At 41.8% G+C, this 24,295-nt stretch overlaps 1 protein-coding gene and 1 pseudogene across 5 annotated transcripts in view; both read right to left on the bottom strand.

Annotated features, from left to right (window-relative positions):
• Positions 1–24,295, bottom strand: part of Rad54b (RAD54 homolog B) — a 77,826-nt gene that overhangs the window by 15,463 nt on the left and 38,068 nt on the right. For all 5 annotated transcript variants that reach the window (XM_027403519.2, XM_027403521.2, XM_027403522.2 and 2 more), the window contains 5 exons: positions 13,071–13,265; positions 7,727–8,008; positions 4,948–5,110; positions 2,632–2,857; positions 810–1,017 (listed from right to left, as the gene is read on the bottom strand). In XM_027403519.2, the coding sequence (XP_027259320.1) occupies positions 810–1,017; positions 2,632–2,857; positions 4,948–5,110; positions 7,727–8,008; positions 13,071–13,265 (1,074 nt within the window). The remainder of the gene's footprint in view (positions 1–809; positions 1,018–2,631; positions 2,858–4,947; positions 5,111–7,726; positions 8,009–13,070; positions 13,266–24,295) is intronic.
• Positions 18,727–22,436, bottom strand: LOC113834417 (annotated as a pseudogene).

The raw sequence follows: 24,295 nt of genomic DNA, 5'->3' as shown, positions 1-24,295 counted from the left end.
GGTCCATCTGACACCCTCTTCTGACTTCCATGTACACATGCACATGCTCACATGGCATACATTCACAGAGATATATGCACACACAGAAATAAAAAATTTTATGGGTAAAGTGATAAGGAATGGAACCTTAAATAGAAGATGGAGAGAATCGTAAGTATTATTAGAAATGAATAAAACTTTCTTCCTTGTCCTGCCAGAAAGGCAAACTGAAGACTGGTAACATATCAAGATGAAGTATGAGAGGAAAATTACGTTGAGAAACTCAGACTTAGCAGACTCTAAGTTAGGCCTAAAAGGAGCATACAGAATGGAATTCTTGTATCACACATGGTCTACCCACTTTTCCAGACAGTCTGCACCGGAAGCTTTGGCCAGCACTAAGCCATGCACATGCTGAAAAGATAACCACACAACAGGGAGTCCCAACGACGTGCACCCACTCCTCTGGCCCTCCCTCACAGCTCTGACATGGATGCCATCACATCCCATCACATCACAGGCAAGGAAATCGAGGCACTGAGAAGTTATATAACTTCTCAAGTTACACAGCCTCACTACCAGACTGAGAAGCCAAGCACAGTCCAGCCCCTCACCTACATTCTGTACTATGCTACCACTAAATTTATTCCTCAAAGCCCAGAAACAAGGCTGCAGAAAACCACACAGGAATTGAAAGATTAGGAATCAATTAATTCAGGCTTATTCATATGAATTCCCAACTGCTCTTTTTAGGTCAAGCATCAGATTACAAACTGTAAAAGTTCATTAGGCAAAAATCCCATCATGTCTTCCCCAGAGAGGCTACTAACCAGTCAGAATCACTCTCTTCTCACAAGGGAGGCTGAAGAGGGCTGCAGTTGTCTTAATGCTACTGTTCTTCAAACGATGCCCCTCATCACAGATCAGAAGGTCAAATTTTATAGTCTTAATTTGATCTAGGGAACGAAGTAACATTTCATAACTGATGATAAGAACAGAATAAAATGTAGATTTGATGAATTCCTCGACTTTGTGGTCCTGAAGAGAGAAAAATAATAATTAATAAACCATAAAGAGAAACTATGAAATCAAATCTAATCAACATATTTTGCCAATCAGTTACTAAAGACAGAATCCATTAGCTCTTCCTGTCTTGGTCCCACTGAGCTTATGTCAAGATGGTTTGAACAACAGCTGAGTCCCAGCCACAGACTCAGCTAAGTCATTTTGTTTCTTTTCCTTCTTTCTGAGCTCTCCTGGGTTTTCCTCCCCTGCAAGTGCTTTAAATCCCACGAACATGGGGCCTAACTGACATCTTAAGTCAAAGAACCAAAACTATCCATGAACAATAGAATCTCCTTGGCACCAACAAAGCCAAACATAGCTGATCCTAACGTAACAATCTCAGCCAGCCCAGGGAGCCCGACTGCTACCATGAAAAGCCTTCACCTTCTTTCTTCCTGGCTTCACTAGAAAGTCCTCTGGCTCACATGGTGAAGAGGAAGATCTGATCTATCTTCCTTTAGGATCAGCGTACTAATCCCATCCTAGGGCTCCATCCTTATGATCTTATCTAATCCTAATCAACTCCCAAGGGCCCCATCTCCTAAAAGCATTGCAAGTTCCTGGATGACTTCGATGGTTGACTTATGATACTTATCAGTATTCAGTAAAACAAATGAAATATTCAACATTTTATTATAAAATAGATTTCATAAGTTGACTGACTGTATACAGAGCTAGCAGGCAGCCTCTGTTCAGGCCTCCCCTCCCAAATACTGACACATGCCCACTAGGTCACTGTCTATGAACCTAGAGCAAGCAACCTTGTCACTGCCATGGCATCTCAGCTGGGAAGTGTCTACTGAGTCTACACCATCAAAGGGGTGTCTATGTAGACACCATGCCTCCTGCCCGTGTGTCCATATTACCCCCCATCCTCAAAGGTGTGTAAAGAGACTACCTTTTCTGCCACTTGGCCCTTGAGTCTCTTCAGAGACACTGCCATACTGTCTCTCTGTGCTGGGGCCCAAACTCTCCTCAGACTCATGCTGTTGCCCCGGTCTCTCTGTCCAAGTTATTAATAACTCTTGTAAGAAACTCCATAGTTCCCAGTAATCCAGCTCAGTATCCTCCTGAACCACTTACCCACATATAAAATATGACTTTTTCAAGCTACAGGTAGTGTTTTTAAGCACTGTTAATGTAAACTAGGCTAAACTATGATGTAGAAAACATTATATGAACACTGTGTGTGCGAGCATGCACGCATGTGTATAGGCTGGGGTCTCATTATATAGCTCAGACTGGCCTTAAATTCTGGATTCTCCTGTCTGAGCCTTCAAAGTTCTGGGATTACATACATGTGTCCAGCTGCATTTCCAAATCATGATATTACATGATCACACCGCAAGACAATGAGCACTTGCTGAGAGCTTGCACATTGAGAGTTACTACCTGAACATATGAATCTATGGAACCAGAGGAAACCATGCCATAACAATTTGAAATCAAAACATAGGTCAAAACTCCATTTCCGTGCAAGGGGTGTGTGGAATTGTACATACTCAAAAGGCTAAAAATTGAGTGGCTGACTTAAAAGGCTGGGTGTCTTAAGAACAGTGAGGACTCAAACCTTTAAAAATCCCTTACCTGATCAACAGTGAATGTCTTGATCCTTTCACTGCCCAGCCATTTTTGAAATTCTTTCCTCCAATTGTTCACCAAGCTTCCAGGGGTGACAATAAGTGTCCTCTTGATTACTGGCTTGCCTCCATAAGGTCCCTGACACTGCAGGGTCCAGATGAGCGAGATACATTGCAATGTTTTTCCTAAACCCATTTCGTCAGCAAGAATAGCACCACACCTGCCATTTTCCCTGTTAGAAATAATTATACTTTCTTGAATCACAATGGGAAAATATTTCATGCGCTGATATCATCAAAAAAAGGAACCTGGTAATAAAGCCCTAGAGATTAGTGTTTCATCTAGCTGATTATAACCTATCACTTCTGAATCTTTGACAACTATAACTATTACATATTGTGAACTAATTACCAAAACATGAATCTGAAATTAAGAACCTGAATATAAACCCTCCGTTACTGTCAGTTATAAATAGTTGAATACTAGAAATGAATTCCAATTTTATATCTAAACTGGGATAATTTAACTATAGCAATGTTTCTCGTCACTAACCTTTGAACATACTTAATCAATTTCAGTGTTAGATATCAAAACAATTCAAAATATATTGAAACTAGTCAGCAAGATCTGAGCTGAAATTGTTTAGAACACATATATTCTATAGTAAGAACTTATCACTTCTGACAGACAATGGAATCCTCATCCAAAATAGCTTAGGTAAAGGTCTGACATTGTACAATTAATATAACTTAGAATGAAAAGTCACTAGGAGATTCTTTATAGATAATTACATGATATTTAAAAGTTACAATGTCCAATGTAATTAAGGATATAACTAAAAATATGAATATAGTTTGTTAAATTATGTTCTATTAGAAATAAAGACTTATAAGCAGCATCTGGGGAGATGGTTCCATTTGCAGCATAAATGAAGACCTAAATTCAATCTCACAACCCATGTAAAGAGCTAGGCGTTATGGGACACATTTGTAATCCCAGGGCAGTGGAGGCAGAGACAGGCAGATCCCTGGGGGCTCACAGGCCAGTCTGCCAAATAGGCAAGTCCAGATCAGCAAGAAGCCATATCTCAAAACACAAGGTAGATGGTACCTACGAAATGACACCTGAAATTGTCCTTGTGTCCATATACACAGATGCGCACACGCTCAAGAGCACCCTTGTGCGTGCACATGTGCACTCAAGGCGCAATAATTAACACACACACACACACCAAGAGGACTAAAAAACTGATAAGAGTTAGATGCTCTTGAAAAGCTCCAGGTGTCACTTTCAGATGGATCTAAACTGAAGCTCCTCATGGAAGTGAGATCTGAGAGGAACTGAGATATACCACTGATTTCTCCTCAACTTCCTTGGCCATTAACATCCTTCACATTGCTTATGCTGTGAGATTCAAGTCAAAGGAATGGTTCTTTCCAACAAATACACTTTTAGTATCCACACATCTTTGTGAGTAGAGAAGCATAAATTTAGCATGAATATTGTGGAATTAGATCTTTTGTTGAAGCCTGGAAATAGCTGGTTCAATGTGAAAGTGAGGATTAAGTGAAAAAAAAACTTGGTGAGGTTAGAAAAGCTTGTACAAAGCCCTGGATTCAATCCCTAGCATAAAAAAGTGTGTGTGTGTGTGTGTGTGTGTGTGTGTGTGTGTGTGTGTGTGTGTGTATCTGTAAACATACAGTATATGTACATTTATTTATTTATCTATTTGCTTGTTTATTTGGGGTTTTTTGAAATAGGGTTTCTCTATGTAGCTTTGGAGGCTGTCCTGGAACTCACTCTGTAGACCAGCTTGGCCACAAACTCAGAGATTCACCTGCCTCTGCCTCCCGAGTGCTGGGATTCATGAAACAACAACACCCAGCTCATGCACATATATTTATATCAGAGGTACATCTTAGGTTTAGAGAAAAGAGCTTTCAACCTAAAAGCTGACAATCCATAATCTGTATCTAACACTGCCTCTTACTAGCCATATAGTTGGGAAAGCAAAGTTCTGTTCTTATCATTGTCCATAAAATGAAACTGGTAGTTTCCCTACCTAACTTGCAGGGTTTTTGTGAGGAACAGTGAAATAATATCCATAAAAAGACTAAATTAAATGGATAATGTGGGGGTAGAGGCTACTTAAGGTCCTTGCTCCTAAATGTCTACTTCTCAGCAGGACAAGGAGCACAAGGCTCCACCAAGAACCACTGTGGAAAAATGCACATATTTAGTACAAGTTGCTTTTCCTACCAGCTAACATTTATAGTGCAGATTCTTCTCAAAACAGCTAATTGTTATCAGTTATTTTCCTACCTCATTCCCATCACACACTCATAGAGAAAGATGATTCCCTCTTTCTGAAATGATCGGAGATGACGGACAAGATGAGGATCTACCACCACATCCACAAGAGGGAAGCAGTTCCTATTGAACAGCCACTGGTGATTCTTGTCCGGCCGAGGCATAACTAGAGAATCTGAAAAATAAGATCAGCAACAATATTATCTCATTTCCATTACTTCTACACCACAACAGCTTGTCATCGTTTATGGTGGTGGTAGTGGTGGTGGTGGTGGTGGTGGTGGTGGTGGTGTGTGTATGTGTGTGTGTGTGTGGACTAGGGATGGACACACACCTATAATCCTATAATTCTAGCACTCTACTAATTCGGCAAACACAGCACCCCACATTTTGGAGAACAAAGAGCCACTTCCACTTGAAGGCATGGGGCAGAATTTGACAAGATACACTTGCCAGTGTTTATAGATTCTCAGTGGTCGCCAGGAATAAAGGGACCAGCTCCCCATTTCGGCAGCCATAACAGCCAAACACATGCTTGTCTGACCTTGTCTTAGTCACTAAGAGGTCAGATGCCTGCCTCGTGGCAAGGAACCAATCAGAAGTTAGCTGGTGGTGCTATGCTTTATGGCTCTGGGTGTGCTTTACAGACAAGTGCACAGCAATGGCGCAGAGCATAGCAACCACCCTGGGAGGGCCTATGGGCCATAACAACCAGTTGGCCAATCAACACAGGGCAAGCCCTCCAAGCTTGGAGGCACACCAATCCTGAGCCTGTGCGTACCCCTAGACACTCCCCTTACGCCGCCCTATAAGATCTCTATGCAGATGCTTCGAGCTGTCTTTTCTAGCCATCCGCCATGGCGGGTGAATGAAAGACACGAGCTAACCCCAATGTTAGCTCGTTACAAAACTATAATAAAGCCTCATACAGTTTGCATCAAGATTTCAAATCCGCTTGGTGATTGGGGTGACCACGGTCCTGGGCCGAGATCCTGGGGCCTGAGCTTCTGGGGATCTTACAGTTGCTGGGACTTGGAAATCAGGACCTCTGTAAAAACAGCCAGTGCTCTTAAACATGGGGCTGGAGAGATGTCAGAGTACCATACACATAATAAATAATTTTTTTTTGGTTTTTATGAGACAGGGTTTCTCTGTGAAATAGCCCTAGCTGTCCATAGTCTGGGCTGGCCTCAAACTCAGAGATCCGCCAGCCTCTGCCTCCAAAGTGCTGGAATTAAAGGTGTTTACTGCCACTGTCACCACTGCCACCACCACCACCACCACCCTGCCCCAGGTGGTGGGGCAAAAAAAAAAAAAAATATTTTGCAAAAAATAGTATGTAATCACACTGTAATTTTTATATTGCTTGAAAGATTTCACTGGGGTATATGAGCTGTAAGGAAAAGAATAAAGACAGAGAAGAGAGACATCAGGAAAGACACAGAAGGGAAACATCAGGATAGAAGAACAGAACAGAAAAAGAATAGAGTAGAACAAGGACAGAAAGAATAATAAAGAAAAAAGTCTGTGTGTCTTTCCTGACAACTTTGCATCTATTCCCAGTCCCTCTGACCTGCAGAATGCAGGACCCTCTGTAGTCATTGAGGACACAGCAACTCCAGACTACTTTTAATGTGGAGACCCCAGCCAATCCCTACCACAGGAGTATGGGTCCTCTTCTCCAATCAGATGATGAATAGAGAGAATTCTGTGGTCTCTCACAGGAAGGAACTACATTCCTTCCTCAACAGCAAGAAGTGGTTATAAGTTGTATCATTAAACTTCAGTTCCCCAAAAAGCGCTCAGGGAGGAGCTAGAATGGCCAGGGTAGAGAGTGAGGTCAGGAGGACTTATCCAAAGCTACAAAATTAGCATGTGAGGTAAGCCTCCTGGCAAAAAAGAAGGGTGGAATCCCCAGGCACAAATCAACAAGAACTGGCAGGACCCACTGGCAAAGAACGCCAGAACTGAGAGGATAACCTTTGGCTCAGTGAAAACTACATGCAATAAAATGCATTCCTGAGGAAGCTCAAAGTATGCAAATGGGCCAAAAAGCCTGTGACACTTGAATATAAAAACATTGGTCCTTTGTGCAGCATTTGCCATAGGGCTTCTAAACTTCTCCTCCTCCTTGGAAGTGTACTATTTACCAATAAACTGTTCCTGTTGCAGCCATGCCCCTGCTCCATGAGAACCTGGAAATCCCTACAGAGCCACGACAAATGCCAAGACCAACATATCACTGGGATTACAAATGTTAAATAACTCCCAAAGGTATTTGATTTCAGCATTATTCTTTATGTCAAAGGGTATATCTGAATATAATCTTCACCTACAATTTTCAACCTCTGCCCCCAAGACAGGGTTTCTCTGTATAACCACCCTAGCTATCCTGGAACTCACTCTGTAGTCCAGGCTGGCATTGAACTCACAGAGATCCACCTACCTCTGCCTCCTGAGTGCTAAGTTATGCACCAGCTCAAAAACATTATTTTAATTTTGTATGTGGGTCCCATGGATCAAATTCAGGTCTTGATTGGGGGGGGGGGCTCTCCACTAATCCACCTTTCCAGTCCCTCACCTGAAATTTTTTTCATTTTATTTAGTTTTTAGTTTTGATACAAGTATCAATATATAATCCACACTGGCTTACTGGCTTTCAACTCACTATGCAACCCAGGCCTGATTTAACCATTTGCAAATTTAAAAAACAAAATTTAATGTCAATTCACATGTCAAAAAATCTTTGGACAATGGAAACAGAAGGTTCAACTTATCTTTAAAACCTTACTTGGTGTGCAAGGGTCATAGCGTGGTTTGCAGTTTTGCCAATCATCCCGTCTATTTTCCTTTGACTGGCTTGACTGATGGACACTTTTGAAAGGGTTAGAAAAGCATTTCCTGGCTGCCTGAGAACTTGGGACCACAGGACTTCCACTTCCATGCTGAAAACACTTGCCACTGTTGAAGTCATCAGGAGAGACCGAACCCAGGATCTCTATTTCTTTTCCACCAATCACCAGTGTCTGGCCCTCTTCTACGTTTTCAAACTCTTTGAATTTATAGCTGATGCCTTTAAGAAAGAAAACAAATTAATTGAACTGACATTCTAAGAAAATTTAGCAGTAAAATAGTCACCTTCCCATAACCATACAGAATAAACACTGTAAATAAAATATAAGTACAAGATAAATTACATTATATATCTCATTAACAAGAAACATAATTTATTATTCTGATTTAAGAGAAAAACAAGGGCCAGAAGATAACTCAGATGAATAAGCCTGATGCCTCAAGTTCAATTCTCAGAGCCAACATTAAAAACAGGTGGGTTTGGTTTTTTTTTTTTTTTTTTTTTTAGTGCAGTGGTGTCTATAACCTCAGCACTTCTTCAAGTTTGGTTTATTATTTATATGAGTGCTGCCCTATGTGGGTGCTAGGAACTGAACTCAGGTCCAAGAGAAGCGTAGTATGTACTCCCAACCAGTAAGTACTCTGTCCAGCTCATTTCCCAGCATCCTTATGGTAAGATAATGTTATGTCCAAATTCTGAACCCCAAAATCACCAAGAAACCTGATCCAGTGCAAATGCAAAGAGTCTTTAATAATTTAACAAGTTAACTGTATTAACTTGTTTCCTCCATCCATCCGACACATCTGGTGGATCAAGAAGGGCCCAGAGGGACCAAGGGGCGGGGAATTTATTGGGGTGCAGCAAGAGGAGTGTCTGGGGACTGCAACGGTCTCAGGATTGGTGCACTTCCAGGCTTGGATGACCTGTCCTGTGTTGATTGGTAAACTGGTTGCTGTGGCCTATAGGCCATCCGAGGGCAGTACTATGCTCTATAAGCCATTATTAACTAAAGTACATCCAGAGCCCACCAGCTAACTTCTGATTGGTTCCTTGCCACATGGAGATATCTGGCTTCCTAGTGACTACAAGGTCAGGCAAGGTCAGGAAGCTCAGCACATGTTGCTGAGTCAGACATCTTGCTGGGTATTTTCTGTAGCCTGTCATGGCTGCTAAAGCAGGGGGGCTGGGTGAGAGGGTATAGTCCCTTCAATGGGAGATTTGGAACAGGAGAATTGCTTAAAAGTCTTGAGCAAGCTAGCCCAGAGTACACGACTCCCAAAAGTTGTCCTTTTACCTCCCTCCCACCACTGTGCATGCTCTCTCTCTCTCTCTCTCTCTCTCTCTCTCTCTCTCTCTCTCTCTCTCTCTCTCTCTCACACACACACACACACACACACACACACACACACACAATAAATGAATGACTAAATAAGTTTTTAAAGGAGTATTTAACACAGCTATATAAATTCACTACACTTTTGGAGATATTGAAATATAAAAGTGCTACACTGGCACTTCTTATTAGGGAAAGCAATACTTTTTATTGTTGAAAATACACTATTTTGGTGGCACATGCCTTTAATCCCAGCACTCGGGAGGCAGAGGCAGGCAGATCTCTGTGAGTTCGAGGCCAGCCTGGTCTACAGAGCGAGTTCCAGGACAACCTCAAAAGCAATACAGAGAAACCCTGTCTCAAAAAATAAAAAAAAAGAACACAAAGAAAAAAGAAAGAAAATACACTATTGAAGTCTATAATGATTGTTTTGGTTTGGTTTTTTGCCATCTTTGCACTGGGGGGGGAGGGGAACAAGCCAAGAAAATAGTTCAGCAGACTGCACACAGTCCTATGTTGTGAACAAACTAGAGACACTGAATGACATCTCTATTTCTATAAAGAGCTGGAAATGTGATAGACAATTAACTCTCCCCACAACTAGTACTGTACTGTCCTCACAAGAGAGCCAAATTAAAATGCAGCTGTGGCAAGAGGCTTAGATATTCCATTCCAAGGTCTACCTGAAGGGACCAGCTCCCGTTTTAGCAGTCATGACTCAACATGTGCTTGCCTGACCTTGGCCCTCCTGCCCTAGTCACTAGGAGGTCAGATACCCTCCTCATGTCAAGGAACCAATCAAAAGTTAGCTGACAGGGCTGTGCTTTATGGCTCTGGGTGTGCTTTACAGTACAAGTGCACAACAGTGACATGCAGAGCATAGCAACCACCCTGGGAGGGCATATAGGCCATAACAACCAGTTGACCAATCAACACAGAACAGGTCATCCAAGCCCAGAAGCGCACCAATCCTGGATACTCCCCATGCTCTACCCAATGAATTTCCTGACTTGCAGCTTCTCCCGGTCCTTCTCCAGCCACCCACCTCAATGAATGGATGAAGAGCCCGAGTTAATGGGGTTAGCTCATTAAGCAATAAAAGACTCTTTGCTTTTGCATCAGAATGGGTCGCTTGGTGATTTGGGGGTTCAGAATTTGGGCACAAAATACCTTCTGAATAATAAAAAATGAAAGCAATTAAGGAAGTGTTTAGGCAGGTGGTGGTGGCACACCCCTTTAATCCCAGCATTCAGGAGGTAGAGCCAGGTGGTTAGATCTCTATGAGTTCGAGGCCAGCCTGATATACATAGTGAGTTCCAGCACTACACAGTGAAACCCTGTCTTGGAAAAATAAAAATAAGTGTTTGCTCAAATTATTAATAAATCAGTGGACAATTATTTATTTTTTTCTCCATGTGTAAGGAGCTGAATAACACAGATGTGTCTGCTTAAAAAATGAGGTCATTAATCAGATAAATGAGATTTTCGACCCCCATGACTACCTATCAATTGTATTAAACTATTAAATGCAGTTATTATGCTACTACAAGGAAAGGAATAGTGCTTATTGCAAGCAGTTTAGTTTTTTGAGGTTGAGTTGGTTTAGCTTGTTTTTTGTTTGTCTTTGTTTTTGAGACAGGGTCATTAAGAACCCCAGGCTGATAATTTGTTGATACCCATGGAAGAGAGCTACCTGCCCCTTTATGAACAAAAACAAAGGAGTGGATTGGGGAAGAAGGGGAGGAGAGGGGGAGGAGAGGTGGGAGCAAGAGATGGGAGGAAAGGAGGGAAGGGAAACTGCAGTCAGGATGTGAAATAAATAAATTAATTAAATAATAAAAAGAAACAAACAAAAAAGGAAGCCCAGGCTGCATGCAGAGCTGACCCCACCCCTTTGGACAATGGAACCTAAACACCCCTGCAGGGAGACCACAGAATAGGGAGCTGGCCCTGTCCCTAATAGGAGAGCTGTACCATCCCCCATTTAGGAGAGTTGGGCCCCCCTTACCACAGGTGTGGGCGAGCTGGCTCCACTCCACTCCCACCTGAGGTGGGTGGTCCTAGCGGCCAGGTCAAACCAACTCAGCTGCCACCCAGACTCACACCCTGGACTTTGAGTTGGCACTCCCCAACATCTGCACCATCTGTGGCCTGCTAGAGCACATGAAGGGACTGGTCCTTCGAAACCGTGGGCACAGAAGCTTCATGACTTGGGGCAACAGCAAGCTATCAGATAGGAGTTTTGGTAAGGGTCCAGCTTTGATGGTGTAACAGAAGCCAGAGGCCTTGAACCAAACCAACAACACATTACACAATGAACATTTGCAAGTAAAACTCTTTGTACAAAAAGGTATTCACCATGATACACAGTATCTCCCAATTCCATTAAGAGGAATGAAATGATGGAAAGGCAGGAAAGACAGAGGAGTAAAATGGTTTTTTATTTGCCTTTTCTTTCCTTCTTTTTTGTTTGTATAATATTCTTATTTGTATTTTTATCTTGCTTTTATTATTTCTGTTTTAGTTTTCCTTTGGGGGGAACACTTCAAGGATGAGGGGGCAGAAAGGGAGAGACTAATATATGAGTGGGCTTGGGGTGCATGATATGAAATTCCCAAAAAATCAATTTTAAAAAATTATGTTAAAAACAAAAGCAAACAAACAAACAAAAAAAAACACCAAGAAGCAGCAGCAGCCCAGGCAGGCCTTACAACCCAGCATCAGCACCCAAGCACTGGGATTCCAATGTGTGCCACCACAAAAAGCTCTGCAGTGTCTCTTAAAGTTTCCTTAAGGCTCAGCAGTCAAGAGTGTTTCCTGATCCTGAAGAAGACCCATGCTGGGCAGCTCACAACCTCCTGTAACTCCAGGTCCAGGGAGACCCAACTCCTCTGACCTCCACATATGCACAAACGCACACACAGAAATACACACATACACATATTAAAAATAAAATAAAACTTTTTCAAAGTGTTATTATTAATACTAAAAGAATCATTTTTTAATAAAATATAACCAAATCCTTGCATCCATCTCCCCTTCAGATTTTCAATGGCATCCCCTCTGAAGCATGCCCTGGTCTCCCAGGCTACTTCTCAACACTGACATTGCAGTGGCAAGAATTCTCCCTGAAACTATCTTACCACCTCCTAATTATCAATTACTTTGCCTTCTCCTTACTAAGATAGATAGATAGATAGATAGATATAGATACGATATATAGCTATATCTTACTAAGCTTATATATATATATATATATATATATATATATATCTTCATCTCTGAATCTTTACTCCAACATAGTAGCTGGCATATGAGCTAAAAAACAAACTATTAACTATATTTTAAGTGAGTGAATGAATATCTACAACAGATTCTATAATTCAGCTGAACTCAAAACTAAACAATACAGGCAAATATAAAAACTCCAAAGTGAAGCATCTGGATCTGCAGACTGTTTTGTACTAGGACAAGTTCCTCCAGAAGAGCTGTGCAACAGAAACCATGGTGTCCTCCAGTTCAGCCATGTGGATCTAGTCAGGACTAACCCTTATCTCCTTATTCTATAGTCCAAATTTTTATAGAGTGGCACTGAAACTGGATAGCATTGAACTTCTAAGTGACAGCTCTTTACATTTGGGGTTGGAGACAGGGACCATGGCAAACTGCTTAATCTCAGTAGGGTGCCAAGACACCTGTGGCTCATTGTCATCTTTCAGAGAAAATTAAATGGTAGGACAGAATTTGCCCATATGAGCTAGCATAACTCAGAATGCTGGGTTCACTATTACAAAAAACATTATGTATCATATACAGTTAAGGCACAAAATTCAATTACATAACATCCCAATCTGTTCCTTTATAAAGCACAACTGTGTCTCAATGTACAGTCATAAATATATACTAATTTTAGGCCAAATCATAAAGACAGGTAATATATCACAATACCTCTTCCAATGTCTTTGCCTTCCATATCTTTCAATGTGAAAGACCTTCCTTTTACAATAAGAATAGCATCGCCTTCCCATTTCTTGTGTTTTTTCTTTGAAGCTTTACACCAAACAACACTGAAGTATTTAACCAAACTACTAGGTTCCTCTTCTTGTGCCTTAGACTCTAAGATTTCTTCACAGGCTGAATGAACTGAAATAAAAAATAAATTTAAAACATTATTATTGAAGATGACTTTAATATCTAAGTATCAAGGTCATTCAAACAAAAGTTGAATAGGCTGGGGCTGGAGAGAAGGATCAGAAGTTAAGAGCACTGGCTGCTTTTCCAGAGGTCCTGAGTTCAATTCCCAGCAACCACATGGTGTAATGAGATCTGGTGCCCTCTTCCGGCTTGCGGGCATACATGCAGGCAGAACTCTATATAATAAATAAATAAATCTTAACAATTAAAAAAGTTTATATAAAAAAAGTAAATAGGCACAGCAAGTCATGCAGTGTATTCTACCAGTAATCCCAGAATGCTGGAAGTAAAGGCCAGAGGATGCTCTGCTCCCTAGTGAGGCAACCTGGGCTGCATGAAACTGTCTATGACAGTAATAACAGTAAAAATCATATGCATAAGCAAGTCAGTGGGTATTAAGAAAGAATATAAGAGTATTTACAGGTCAATGAGATGGCTCAGCGGATAAAGGCACTTCCAGCCAAGCCTGACAATCTACATTTGGACCCAGGAATCCACATGGTAGAAGGAGAGAATCAGCTCTCCCACAATGCCATCTGACTTCCAATCACAAGTGCCTTCAACAGCACACGCGCACACACACGCACACACACACACACAAATAAATGTAAAAACAATTCTTCAGTATTTGACATGGTCATTTTGGAAACTGAAAGATCCAAATACTGGGGATAATCATTACCATGAATATAATGAATGTAATATAAGCCATATAAACTCAACTCAAATAGAGTAACATGTCACCATAAAACTTTTGGGGCCCTAGAAATTAAAGCTATTATTCTAATACCTATCATGGAGAAATATATAAAATTATGTTTTAATGACTAATTTAATTAACATGATAAACTTGCAGAGTTTTCTGAAATTAAAAAGTTCTATTTTTCTTGGTTTATTTTTAATTGACAAAACTTACACATATTATGTTGTACAACTTAAACATTGTGTCTTGGCTGACATCCCTTCATTTCCCACTCTATCCACTGGTGGCTGCCATACTGTGCCTCCATCTCATCATCTGTAGATGCTTCATGTAAGTGAAATCATACAGTAGTTTTTCACTTGTTCACCCATGTGTCCACAAATGATAGGATCCCTGCTTTTAAAGGCTGTCTGTTGTGAGACAATACATCTTTACGCATTCATGTGTCGATGGACACATACACTGATTCCATCTTTTGTAGGGATGAAATCACAGGGCTGGAGGAAAGAGTGAAGCAAGGTTTCATGCAGCCCAGGCTGGCCTCAAACTCACTATAAGCTGAAGCTGGCCTACAGCTTCTGACCCTCCACCTCCACTCAAGTGTAGGGATTATGTGTACATACCACCATACTCAGAGCCATGTCTTGGTTATTGTGGAAAATGCTGAAATAAAAATGAAGTTATTTTTGTTTTTTGAGGCATTAGGGACTGAACCTAGGCCCTTAAATCTAGAGCCAGGTGAGCATGTACTTTATCACTGCTACAGCCCAGCCCGTCTTTCTTTCTCTTTCCTCCTTCCTTCCTTTTCCTTCCTTCCTTCCTTCCTTTCCTTTTTTGAGAAATGTCTCACTAAGGTGTCTAAGCTGGCCTCAAACTTAGCCTGTAGCCTAGCTAGCCTTTGAATTTGGGATCCTCCTGCCTCAGGCTCTCAAGTAACTGGTGTTAAAGATGGCCAGGCTCTGATGTCACAGGAATGAGTGAAACTGCTGGATAGTAAGATATAACCATTTTCAAACAAAAAAAATGCAAAACACAAGTGAGACTGAATTAAAATACTTATCTGTACATGCTATGGCTGCTTCCACAGAAATCCCTAGCCAATAAAAAAATGGATGACTAGAGCCAATAATTCTGCAGGATCACAGAACAAAGGACTCAGAAAAAAATCATATTCTTACATGCTAGGAAGAAAAACAGAAAATGGGACTTTTCCAGTACTGAGGCTAGAGCACAGCCCCCATGGTGCAAGTCCAGCACTCTAAAACTGAGCTCCTCCCCAGGCCTCTTCTCACTGTTGACCTTGAGGCTGGTCTCACTAAGTTGGCAAGGTTGGCCATGAACTCACTTCATAGTCCATATAGGCCTTCAGCTCAGAGGCCTTGGCCTCCAAATAGAGGAGTCTACATCACAAGGCCAGGCAAAAAATGAAGAGTTTTCAATTCTATACACAATAGTGAGAGAGAGAGAGAGAGAGAGAGAGAGAGAGAGAGAGAGAGAGAGAGAGAGAGAACAAGACGAGGTCTGGGACCCTGAAACTTGGGGGCCAATCTAGAGCAACCTAGTCTATGAAGTAAGAACCCCCTCACAGACAAACGGCCTGTGTGCTCATGCATGCCTGCAATCCCAGCATTCAGGAGGCTCAGGAGAAAACTAACAATGACATTCCACTTTACATTTATCAGAGCAGTTACAACCAACTTGTCAGGTAAAAATGAAAGTATGTGCCCACTCAAATACTAGTATACAAGTACCGACCTGTTCTCTGCAAATAGTTTTGTCTGAGAGCATCAGAGGGATCACACAGCCTACACACTTCCAAGACCCTTTCCCCCACTGAGAATGTCTGTAAGGGGCACCCCAGTTTACAAGAGCTTACTGCCAGTATTCTATGAGACACTGGAAGATGGGTGAGCCAGTCCACTGGCTCCACTAAAATATGATTATTAATAATAAAGTCTCTTTGGGGTGGGAGGTGGTGTTTCGAGACAGGGTTTCTCAGTAGGTATGGAGCCTATCCTAGAGCCACACTGGCTGCTCTTCCAGAGGTCTTCAATTCAATTCCCAGCAACCACACACTAGCTCACAACCATCTATAGTAGGATCTGATGCCCTTCTCTGGTATAGATAGAGCACTCATATACACATAAAAGAAAAAAATAAATCTAAAAAAATCAAAACCCCCACCTGGTCATGTGTTGATTATTTTTGTTGTTCTTGAAAAAGTTTTAAGGTTTATAAAAAGGATATTTTGATCAATTTCTGAACTATAAAAAAATGTGAGAGATGAAGGATGGCTCAGAGGTTAAGAGCACTAACTGCTCTTCTGGAGGACCTCAGTTTGATTCCCAGCACCCACAGTGGCAGCTCACAACCATCTATAACTTTAGTTTCAGGGGACCTGAAGCCCTCTTCTGGCTTCCAGCAGCACCAGACACACTGGTGGTACACAGACACACATATAGGCAAAACACCCACACACAAAAATGTTTTTAAATGTGGGGTGTGATTATTTTCATATAATTCCCCCAGTTGAGGTCACTATGCATTGAGCAAAACATACTGCAGCTTTAAAGTTTGTTCTGCTCTCTATTATCCAGAAGAAAAAGAAAGAAAAAAAAAAAAAGTCCTCTTTAAACATTTCTCAACTGCCCAAAGTTAGAGACACACCTTATCAAATGACCAGAAACAGCTAGACATGACAGCAAGGGTCTGGAAGGCTGAGGAAAGAGATGCACAGTTAAAGACCAGCTTGGGTTATATACAGAGTTCTGGGTTGTTCTGGATTTGGGTTATATACCTAGTTCTGGGTTGGCTTGAATTTTACATAATTAGACCTTGTCTTCCCCCCCAAAAAAAAGTTGGCTAGAAATATAGAAGACCAAATTCTCAGAGTCTTAAAAACATTATTGCTGTGTCCAAAGCTCCCACTCCTGAAAAAGGACAATTCAATTCTGGAAACTGAGAAATTAAAATTAGTTTTGAAACCTGAAGTTCAGCAGTATTCCCATCCTTTTGTAGAGCAGCAGATGAGCAAACACTATGGAGCCAGAGCCCAAACCACGCTGGCTGGGATTGAACACCGAGTCTGCCACTTAGTGACTGGGTAGCTTCGGACAAAGTACTGAACTCCTCTGTGCCAGCTGGTAAGTCTATACAACGGAAGTGAGGCAGCTGGGGAGACAACTCAGGGGATACTGCACTTGCACAAGCATTAAGATTCCTAGCACCCGCCTGCAATCAACTGTCAGGAGGCAGAAACAGGAAATTCCCCCAAGGCAAGCAGACCAGCCAGACTATCCAAAATAGCAAAATCTGGGTGCAGTAAGGAACCCTGCCTCAGAAAATAAGTAGAGAACCATGAAGGAACACATCCAATACCTTGGGCAGATGCTAATGCGCACACATGCTCAAACACACAAGACAACGGAAATCCACACCACACACACATACACACGCAAAAATCAGTTATATTAACACCTACCTCCCAGACGTGTGTGTGTGTGTGTGTGTGTGTGTGTGTGTGTGTGTGTGTGTGTAACACCTACCTCCCAGACGGCTGTGTGTGTGTGTGTGTGTGTGTGTGTGTGTGTGTGTGTGTGTGTGTGTGTGTGTGTAACACCTACCTCCCAGACAGGTGTGTGTGTGTGTGTGTGTGTGTGTGTGTGTGTGTGTGTGTGTGTGAGTGTGTGCACACGAGCCCACATAACTATAATGCTTAGAAGGCAACTTCCCACACAGCAAATGCATCTGAAATGTTGACTACCACATCAACATTTTGCTCTTCTCCTTATGTCATTTAGCCCCACAGGTCAGGGAAGGGAAAAGATGAGGGACTCCTAGGAGTAGAATGAAGACCATTGGGACTAGTAACAAGGAACATAACCTCCTACACCCAGAAACCTAAATCACAGAAAATACTAATTTACCACTTCCCTGACTAACCACCCCCAAATTCCACTATCACAGTAATTTATTTCTGAAATCCATTCCATTCTAGATCCTAGACCCTGGAGTATACTTCCTAAATCAATACAAAAGAGAAAAGATAAACAAGAGGCTTGAGGGCCTTTTAGCAAGAACAAAGGGTAAAACCAAGTCTTAAGGAAAATAAGGTAATTTCTTCTTGATGGCAGTCATCCCATCTCTTTTTGAGACGGGGCTCACTGAAGGCTTGGCTGACCTGGAACTTGATACAGAGAACTCACAGAGCTCCACCTGCATGCTGGGTTTAAAGGTGTATGCTACCATACCCAGTCTTGGGAATTTTATTACAAATGAATGATTCCTAAGAAGAGGATGACACAAGTATGTATCTTTAAGCCAAAGCCTTTCACATTCTTTTCTAGTTTAACAATTCTAAATATTCAAGTTGGAAACTTGAAGTGTCTTATGTAATCAATTCCAAAACTAAAAATTTCTACAGGTTTTTTTTTATTAAAATTGCTGAAACCTCCAGAACTTCAAGTATGCTATCTTAATTTTATAGTGCTGTGAAGAAATACCAAATTTATAAAAAGAGTTCTTAACTGTGGGCTTGCTTACAGTTTTGCAGAGAGTGTGGCAATCAGCCATGCTGGTGCTGGAGCAGTAACTGAGAGCCTGTATCCTGATCCACAGGTAGAAGGCAGAAAAGAGGGAGGCTAGGTCTGGCACCGGCTTTGTGTGTGTGTGTGTGTGTGTGTGTGTGTGTGTGTGTGTGTGTGTGTGTGTGTTAAGAAATATTAGTTTTATTTAACCAGTTTTCACAGCTGAATATTTATTCTATAAAAACTTTACAGATTGTACAGTTTATATATAGTCCAAACTACTGAACAAAAGAGTAGGTCCCACAGATGCAAAAATACTGTACCAATCCATCCACGGTAAAGGCAGATTTACACACTGCACAATGCTCCACACGCAGGGGAGGCGTCAGTTCTGAGTATAAACTTCAAAACTGTACAAAAATAAGGTTTCGATTTTATTTCAATCTTCATACATTCAATATGATTGCAAGCCCAGAAGCCTAACTAGTAATAGGCGCCTGTAGTCAGGAATCAGTCCCCATTCCATGGGGTACTCGTGAACACAATACTGTGCACAGTATACAGCAGACATAAAAGCAGAGACCGAAAACAATAAATGTCAAATATAAGGTAGTTCTTTTCTGTTTTGAAAGGAGTTTCTATATTTAATAGTGTGCCAAGAGAATTTTAAATTAAATAAAATATATTCTAAGTGAACCTAAAAATTATACTTTATAAACATAAAAATACTTTTTTGGTGTAATACATCAATCATATTTGCAGATAGACAGACAAAACTATGCAAAGTAGTATTCCTCACCCAGCCACAAGAAGCACTTACGTAGTTAGTCTTTCAAAAGGGTCAGAAAAAATGATTTAAACCCACCAATGCTAATTCATAACTTAGCAAGTAGCACTCAGGTTATGGAGTGACTCATGAATACTGCCCTATTCGTTTCCCTCTGCAGACATGATTTCTTCATGTGGGATTTTTCATCAATGATGCCTTTCCTACAAAGTTGGTTTTCATTTTGATTAGAATTTTTTTCAGCATCGAGGTACTTGCACCCCCCCAATACCCAGATGCAGGAACATGTTTCAGATATTTCTGCATCTGTATAGGCAGAGGGAGGAGGGTGAGGCTGGCTAGCACTCTTTAGGGTCTGTGATCTAGATTTAAAAAAAAAACAAATGAGTAAAACAAACATTATTGCAAACTCTTCTGTCATCCAAAATGAAAACATAATTCCTTTAAAAAAACACAACAAAACCCCCACAACTAGCTTACAAGAAAATTAGAGCTTCTAAGAGCAGCCTGGTGCTCAATTACATTTTTATACTGTGTATACATGAGTATAAAATAAAGACGCTTGGACAAAGAAGCTTTGTAGTTATTTTAAAGTTACAGTACTTAAAAACTCCTCGGTAATAAATAGCTTGGATGCTTCCAGTCCTGCTTCCAAGCATGAGCTACTGTTGAGGATGGCCATGGCAAGTAGGAGCCACTGATGTCCTGCTCAGCCTGCCAGTCAAAACTCATCGATTTTCCTCTGCAAGTACTTTAACAGGGAGTCCATGCCCTGGGCGGAGCCCCAGATCTTCTTCAGCACTTCACATTCTCTCTCGTTGGCCTGTTCCAGTTCCATCTTCATGTTACAGCATACCAGGGCTTTGGATTCTTCCAGGACAACTGGGTTACATTAGGCCAGCTCCTTGATGCGAACCATGACTTCCTGGGTGAAGGTCCCTGGCCAAAACACCTGGGAGACCAGGCCCTTGCCACATGCCTCCTGTGCCTTCAGCTTGCGCCCACTGAGCAGCATTTCATTTGCAGACCCTCCTCCCATAATCTTGGGAAACATAACGGTAGAGCAGCCATCTGGACTCTGTCCGAAGGTGGTATAGGGTGTTTGAAACCAAGCCTTTTCGTTAGCCTAAACCACATCACAAAGAGGCAATATGGATGTTCCCAGTCCAATGGCTACAATAATAGGCTTCTTAAACTGAATGAAAGTATTCACGAAGTTTCTGATAGCATCTGCCATCTTAGTGCTTTCTCTCTTTCTGTCGTCCGTGAGACGTCGTATAAAATAAATAAGTCCAGATCACAACAGAAGACACTGCCCACAGCGCTGAGCAGCAGCACCAGCTGGCTGTCGTCGGCCACAGCGGTGCTCAGGGCACTCTGAACTTCTTTCATCACCTCTGGGTTTAGTGAGTTATTCTCTGATGACTTTGTGGATAACAAGATGTGAGTGAAGCCATCTTGCTTCCTGACCACAATATCTCTGTATCTGTAGGCACTCTCTGCCTCATACTGAAACGCAAGCGCTTGTCAAAAGGTTGGTCTCTTCTGTCGTCAATAAATTTCCTTTTTCCGGCTGTCATTCCTGTAACAGATGTCTGTATGGTGGCTGTTCCATTGGCTGTTAGCATATCCATGAACAGAGATGTACCTTTTCCATTAACAGCTAAGCACGTGGCCATGGCAGCAGTCACGGGGCCAGAAACCTGAGGCACTAGTGGATGTATTCGGGGCCTGCTCCCCATCCTGGCTCGTTCTGCACCAGGGCCCAGCAAAGCTCCAATGGGCTTCTCTGCAGTCACCTCTGGTGCTGTGGTGTCCTCGGGACCCTGCTCTACAGGGTCCAGCTTCTCAGGGCTCTCTCCCTGAAAGCCATCCACTGAGGTCCTGCCCTTTACGGGGCTCTTAGGCACGAGAATCTTGATCCCTGACTTGGCGAGGTCCATGTTCTTGCGGTTTTCAAGAGATGGGGCTGTGTTTTTCCTGAACTTCTGGCTGGTGGCCAACAGCTGGCTGTTTTTGGACTCATGGTCTTTGCCCACTACGAGCGCTTTGGGGGTAGTCTTGGAGAGGTTGCTGTGGATGGACCTGGAGATCTGCTTCCGGGCGTTGTTGGGGGAGGATCTGTTGGCCCGGGCCAAGCTACCTTCCTTCTGCCTCTCGCTGTGGCGTGGATTGAAGTCATGGATGTATTCCTCACAGTTTACCAGGTGCTGTTCTGGCTCCCACGTGTCATCCTCACTCTCATAACCTTTCCAACGCACAAGATACTCTGTCTTTCCTTTCTTGTTTTTCCTTTTGTCAACAATTCTTTCCACCTGACTAGAAGCAGTGAAGGAGATTCAGTCCATTTTACTCCTTCTCCAGAAACTCACAAAGAGGCAATATGGATGTACAATACTACTCAAGTACAACTCTTCGACCAAGCACCATAGCTATTTTCCATCTCTGGAGAGCAATGACTGAAAACAAAATTTGAGGTCTCTTCTTTCTCCCATCCTTCTCCTATGACAGCCAACGCAGCCCAGGCAACGGCTTTTGAAACCTCAAAGCCCACTCCTAGTAACACACCTCTTCCAAGAAGGCCACACCTCCTAATCCTTCCTAAACAGTTCACCAACTGGGAACCAAACATTCAAATATATGATCCTATGGGGCATTCTCAGTCCCCACAAATGTATTAACATATAACTGGAATAGAAACTTAGGAATTTTTTCAAGTGGTGGGTGAGGAAACAAGTCTTGTGTAGTCTAGATTGGTTTCAAAATCTAGCCAACGATGACCCTGAACCTTCTACCTCCACTTTCCTGAGTGCTGGGATTACAGAGAAACACAAGCACATACTATGGGTAGTGCTACAGATGGAACCTGGGCCTCATGCATGCTAAGCAGGCACTCTATAAACTAAGCTACAACCCTGGCCCCAAGAAAACTTTCATTACATCATTACACTAAAAAGTAAACAATGGAGGCTTAAAAGATAGCCCAGTGGCTGGGAACACTGGCTGTTCTACCAGAGGACTGGGGTTTGATTCAAGCCTCACATGACTACTCATAACTATCTGTAACTTGATCCAGTCCCAGAGATCCAATGCCCTCTTCTGACTTCCACAGGTACAAGCACAGTTACAGTGCACAGACATAAATAGGCAAAGCACCCCACACATAAAATAAATGTTTTTCAAGACAGAGTTTCTCTGAGTATCCCTAGCTGTCCTGAAACTCACTATGTAGACCAGGCTGGCCTCAAACTCAGAGATCTGCCTGCCTCTGCCTCCCAAGTGCTGGGATTGAAGGCACCATCATCAACCAACTATAATTTTCTCAAAGTGTACAATAACATATAAATGGCTTCAAATTAAAAATTACCTATAACTTTCTTTGCCTAATAAAAAACAGTGAATGCCAAAATTCAAGTGTTATATGTAAAATAGACATATATTTCTTTCAAGATTTATATAATAGAATACCATTCCATAATAAAAATGCAATGAACTACTAAGAGGAGAGAGGAAAAAAATAGAATACTAAAAATATTAAGATAGTATCCTAATTAGGGTTACTATTGCTATAATGAAACACCATGACCAAAAACTAGTTGGGGAAGAAAGGATTTGTTTAGCTTACACTTCCACATCATAGTCCATCATTGAAGGAAATTAGGATAAGAACTCAAGGAAGGTAGGAACCTGCAGAAACTGATGCAGCAGTCATGGAGGAGTATTGCTTACTGGCTTGCTCAACCTGCTTTCTTTTTTTTCTTTTTTTTTAATATAAGAAAGCATTTAATTAGAGGCTTGCTTACAGTTTCAGAGATTCAATCTATTATCATCATGGCAGGGAGCATGTCAGCAGCCAGCATGCTGGAAAAGTAGCTGAGAGCCTTATCCTGATCCCTGGACAGAAAGTGACTCTGGAATTGGCATGAGCTTTTGAAACTCCAGGGCCTACCCCCAATGACATACTTTTTCCAAACTAGGCCATATCTGCTAATCCTTCTAATCCTTTCAAATATTGCCACTCCCTGAGACTAAGCATTCAAACATAGGAGTTTATGGAGGCCATTCTTATTCAAACCACCACACTCTACTCCCTGGACCCCATAGACATACAGTTATTTATTATTGCAAAAATGCATCTATCAATCTGCTTTCTTATAGAACCCAGGACCACCAGTCCAGGGATGGCATCACCCAAAATGGGCTGGGCCCTCCCACATCAATCACTAATTAAGAAAATGCCCCCATAGGCTTGCCTGCAGCCCAATCCAATGGATGCATTTTCCCAGTTGAGGTCCCCATCTCTCAAATTACTCTAGCCTTGGTGTCAGGTTAACATAAAATGAGCCAGCACAGCCAGGTTATTTTCTAAAGCAGTAATTAGAAATAACATGAAATTCTAAAACAGGTAAATGTTATGTAGGTGTATTTGTTTGCTTGCTTGCTTGTTTGAGCAGGGTCTTGACATGCAGCTCAGGCTGGCCTCTAAATTGTGATGTTCCCAACTCAACCTCCCAACTGCTGGGTTAAAGGCATGAGCCATTGTACTTGGTTATGTTGGATTTTAAACAATCAGCAGGGGTTGGATGAGGTATAAGGAGACTGACTAGGAAAGAGGAAGAGGGAGGAACTGTAATGTGCTAACATTCTGAATCGTTTTGTTTTTTCCCCAAGGTTGGAGATTGAATCCAGGCCTTCTTGCATGTTAGCAAAAGATTGATTGTAGACTCTTCGTGGCAGGTAGGTATATAAATATTTACTACAAAATTCTTTCAGTGATTTTGTATGTCTAAATAGTTGGTTAATAAAATGTTTGGAATTAGAAGTTTTTAACAAGTAAACTCACACAGGAAGACCTACTAGCTCTCATGATACATTCACATTAGTTATTCATTTGGAGCTAGAGATGTTTGATCCCTAGCTCATTTGACAAAGTGATTACCTAGCATGCAAGAAGACCTAGGTT

Source organism: Cricetulus griseus, chromosome 2, assembly GCF_003668045.3.
Source record: "Cricetulus griseus strain 17A/GY chromosome 2, alternate assembly CriGri-PICRH-1.0, whole genome shotgun sequence".
Classification (NCBI taxonomy): Eukaryota; Metazoa; Chordata; class Mammalia; order Rodentia; family Cricetidae; genus Cricetulus; species Cricetulus griseus.
Note: the sequence above shows the minus strand (reverse complement) of the source record. Positions and strands in the feature narration are given on the sequence as shown.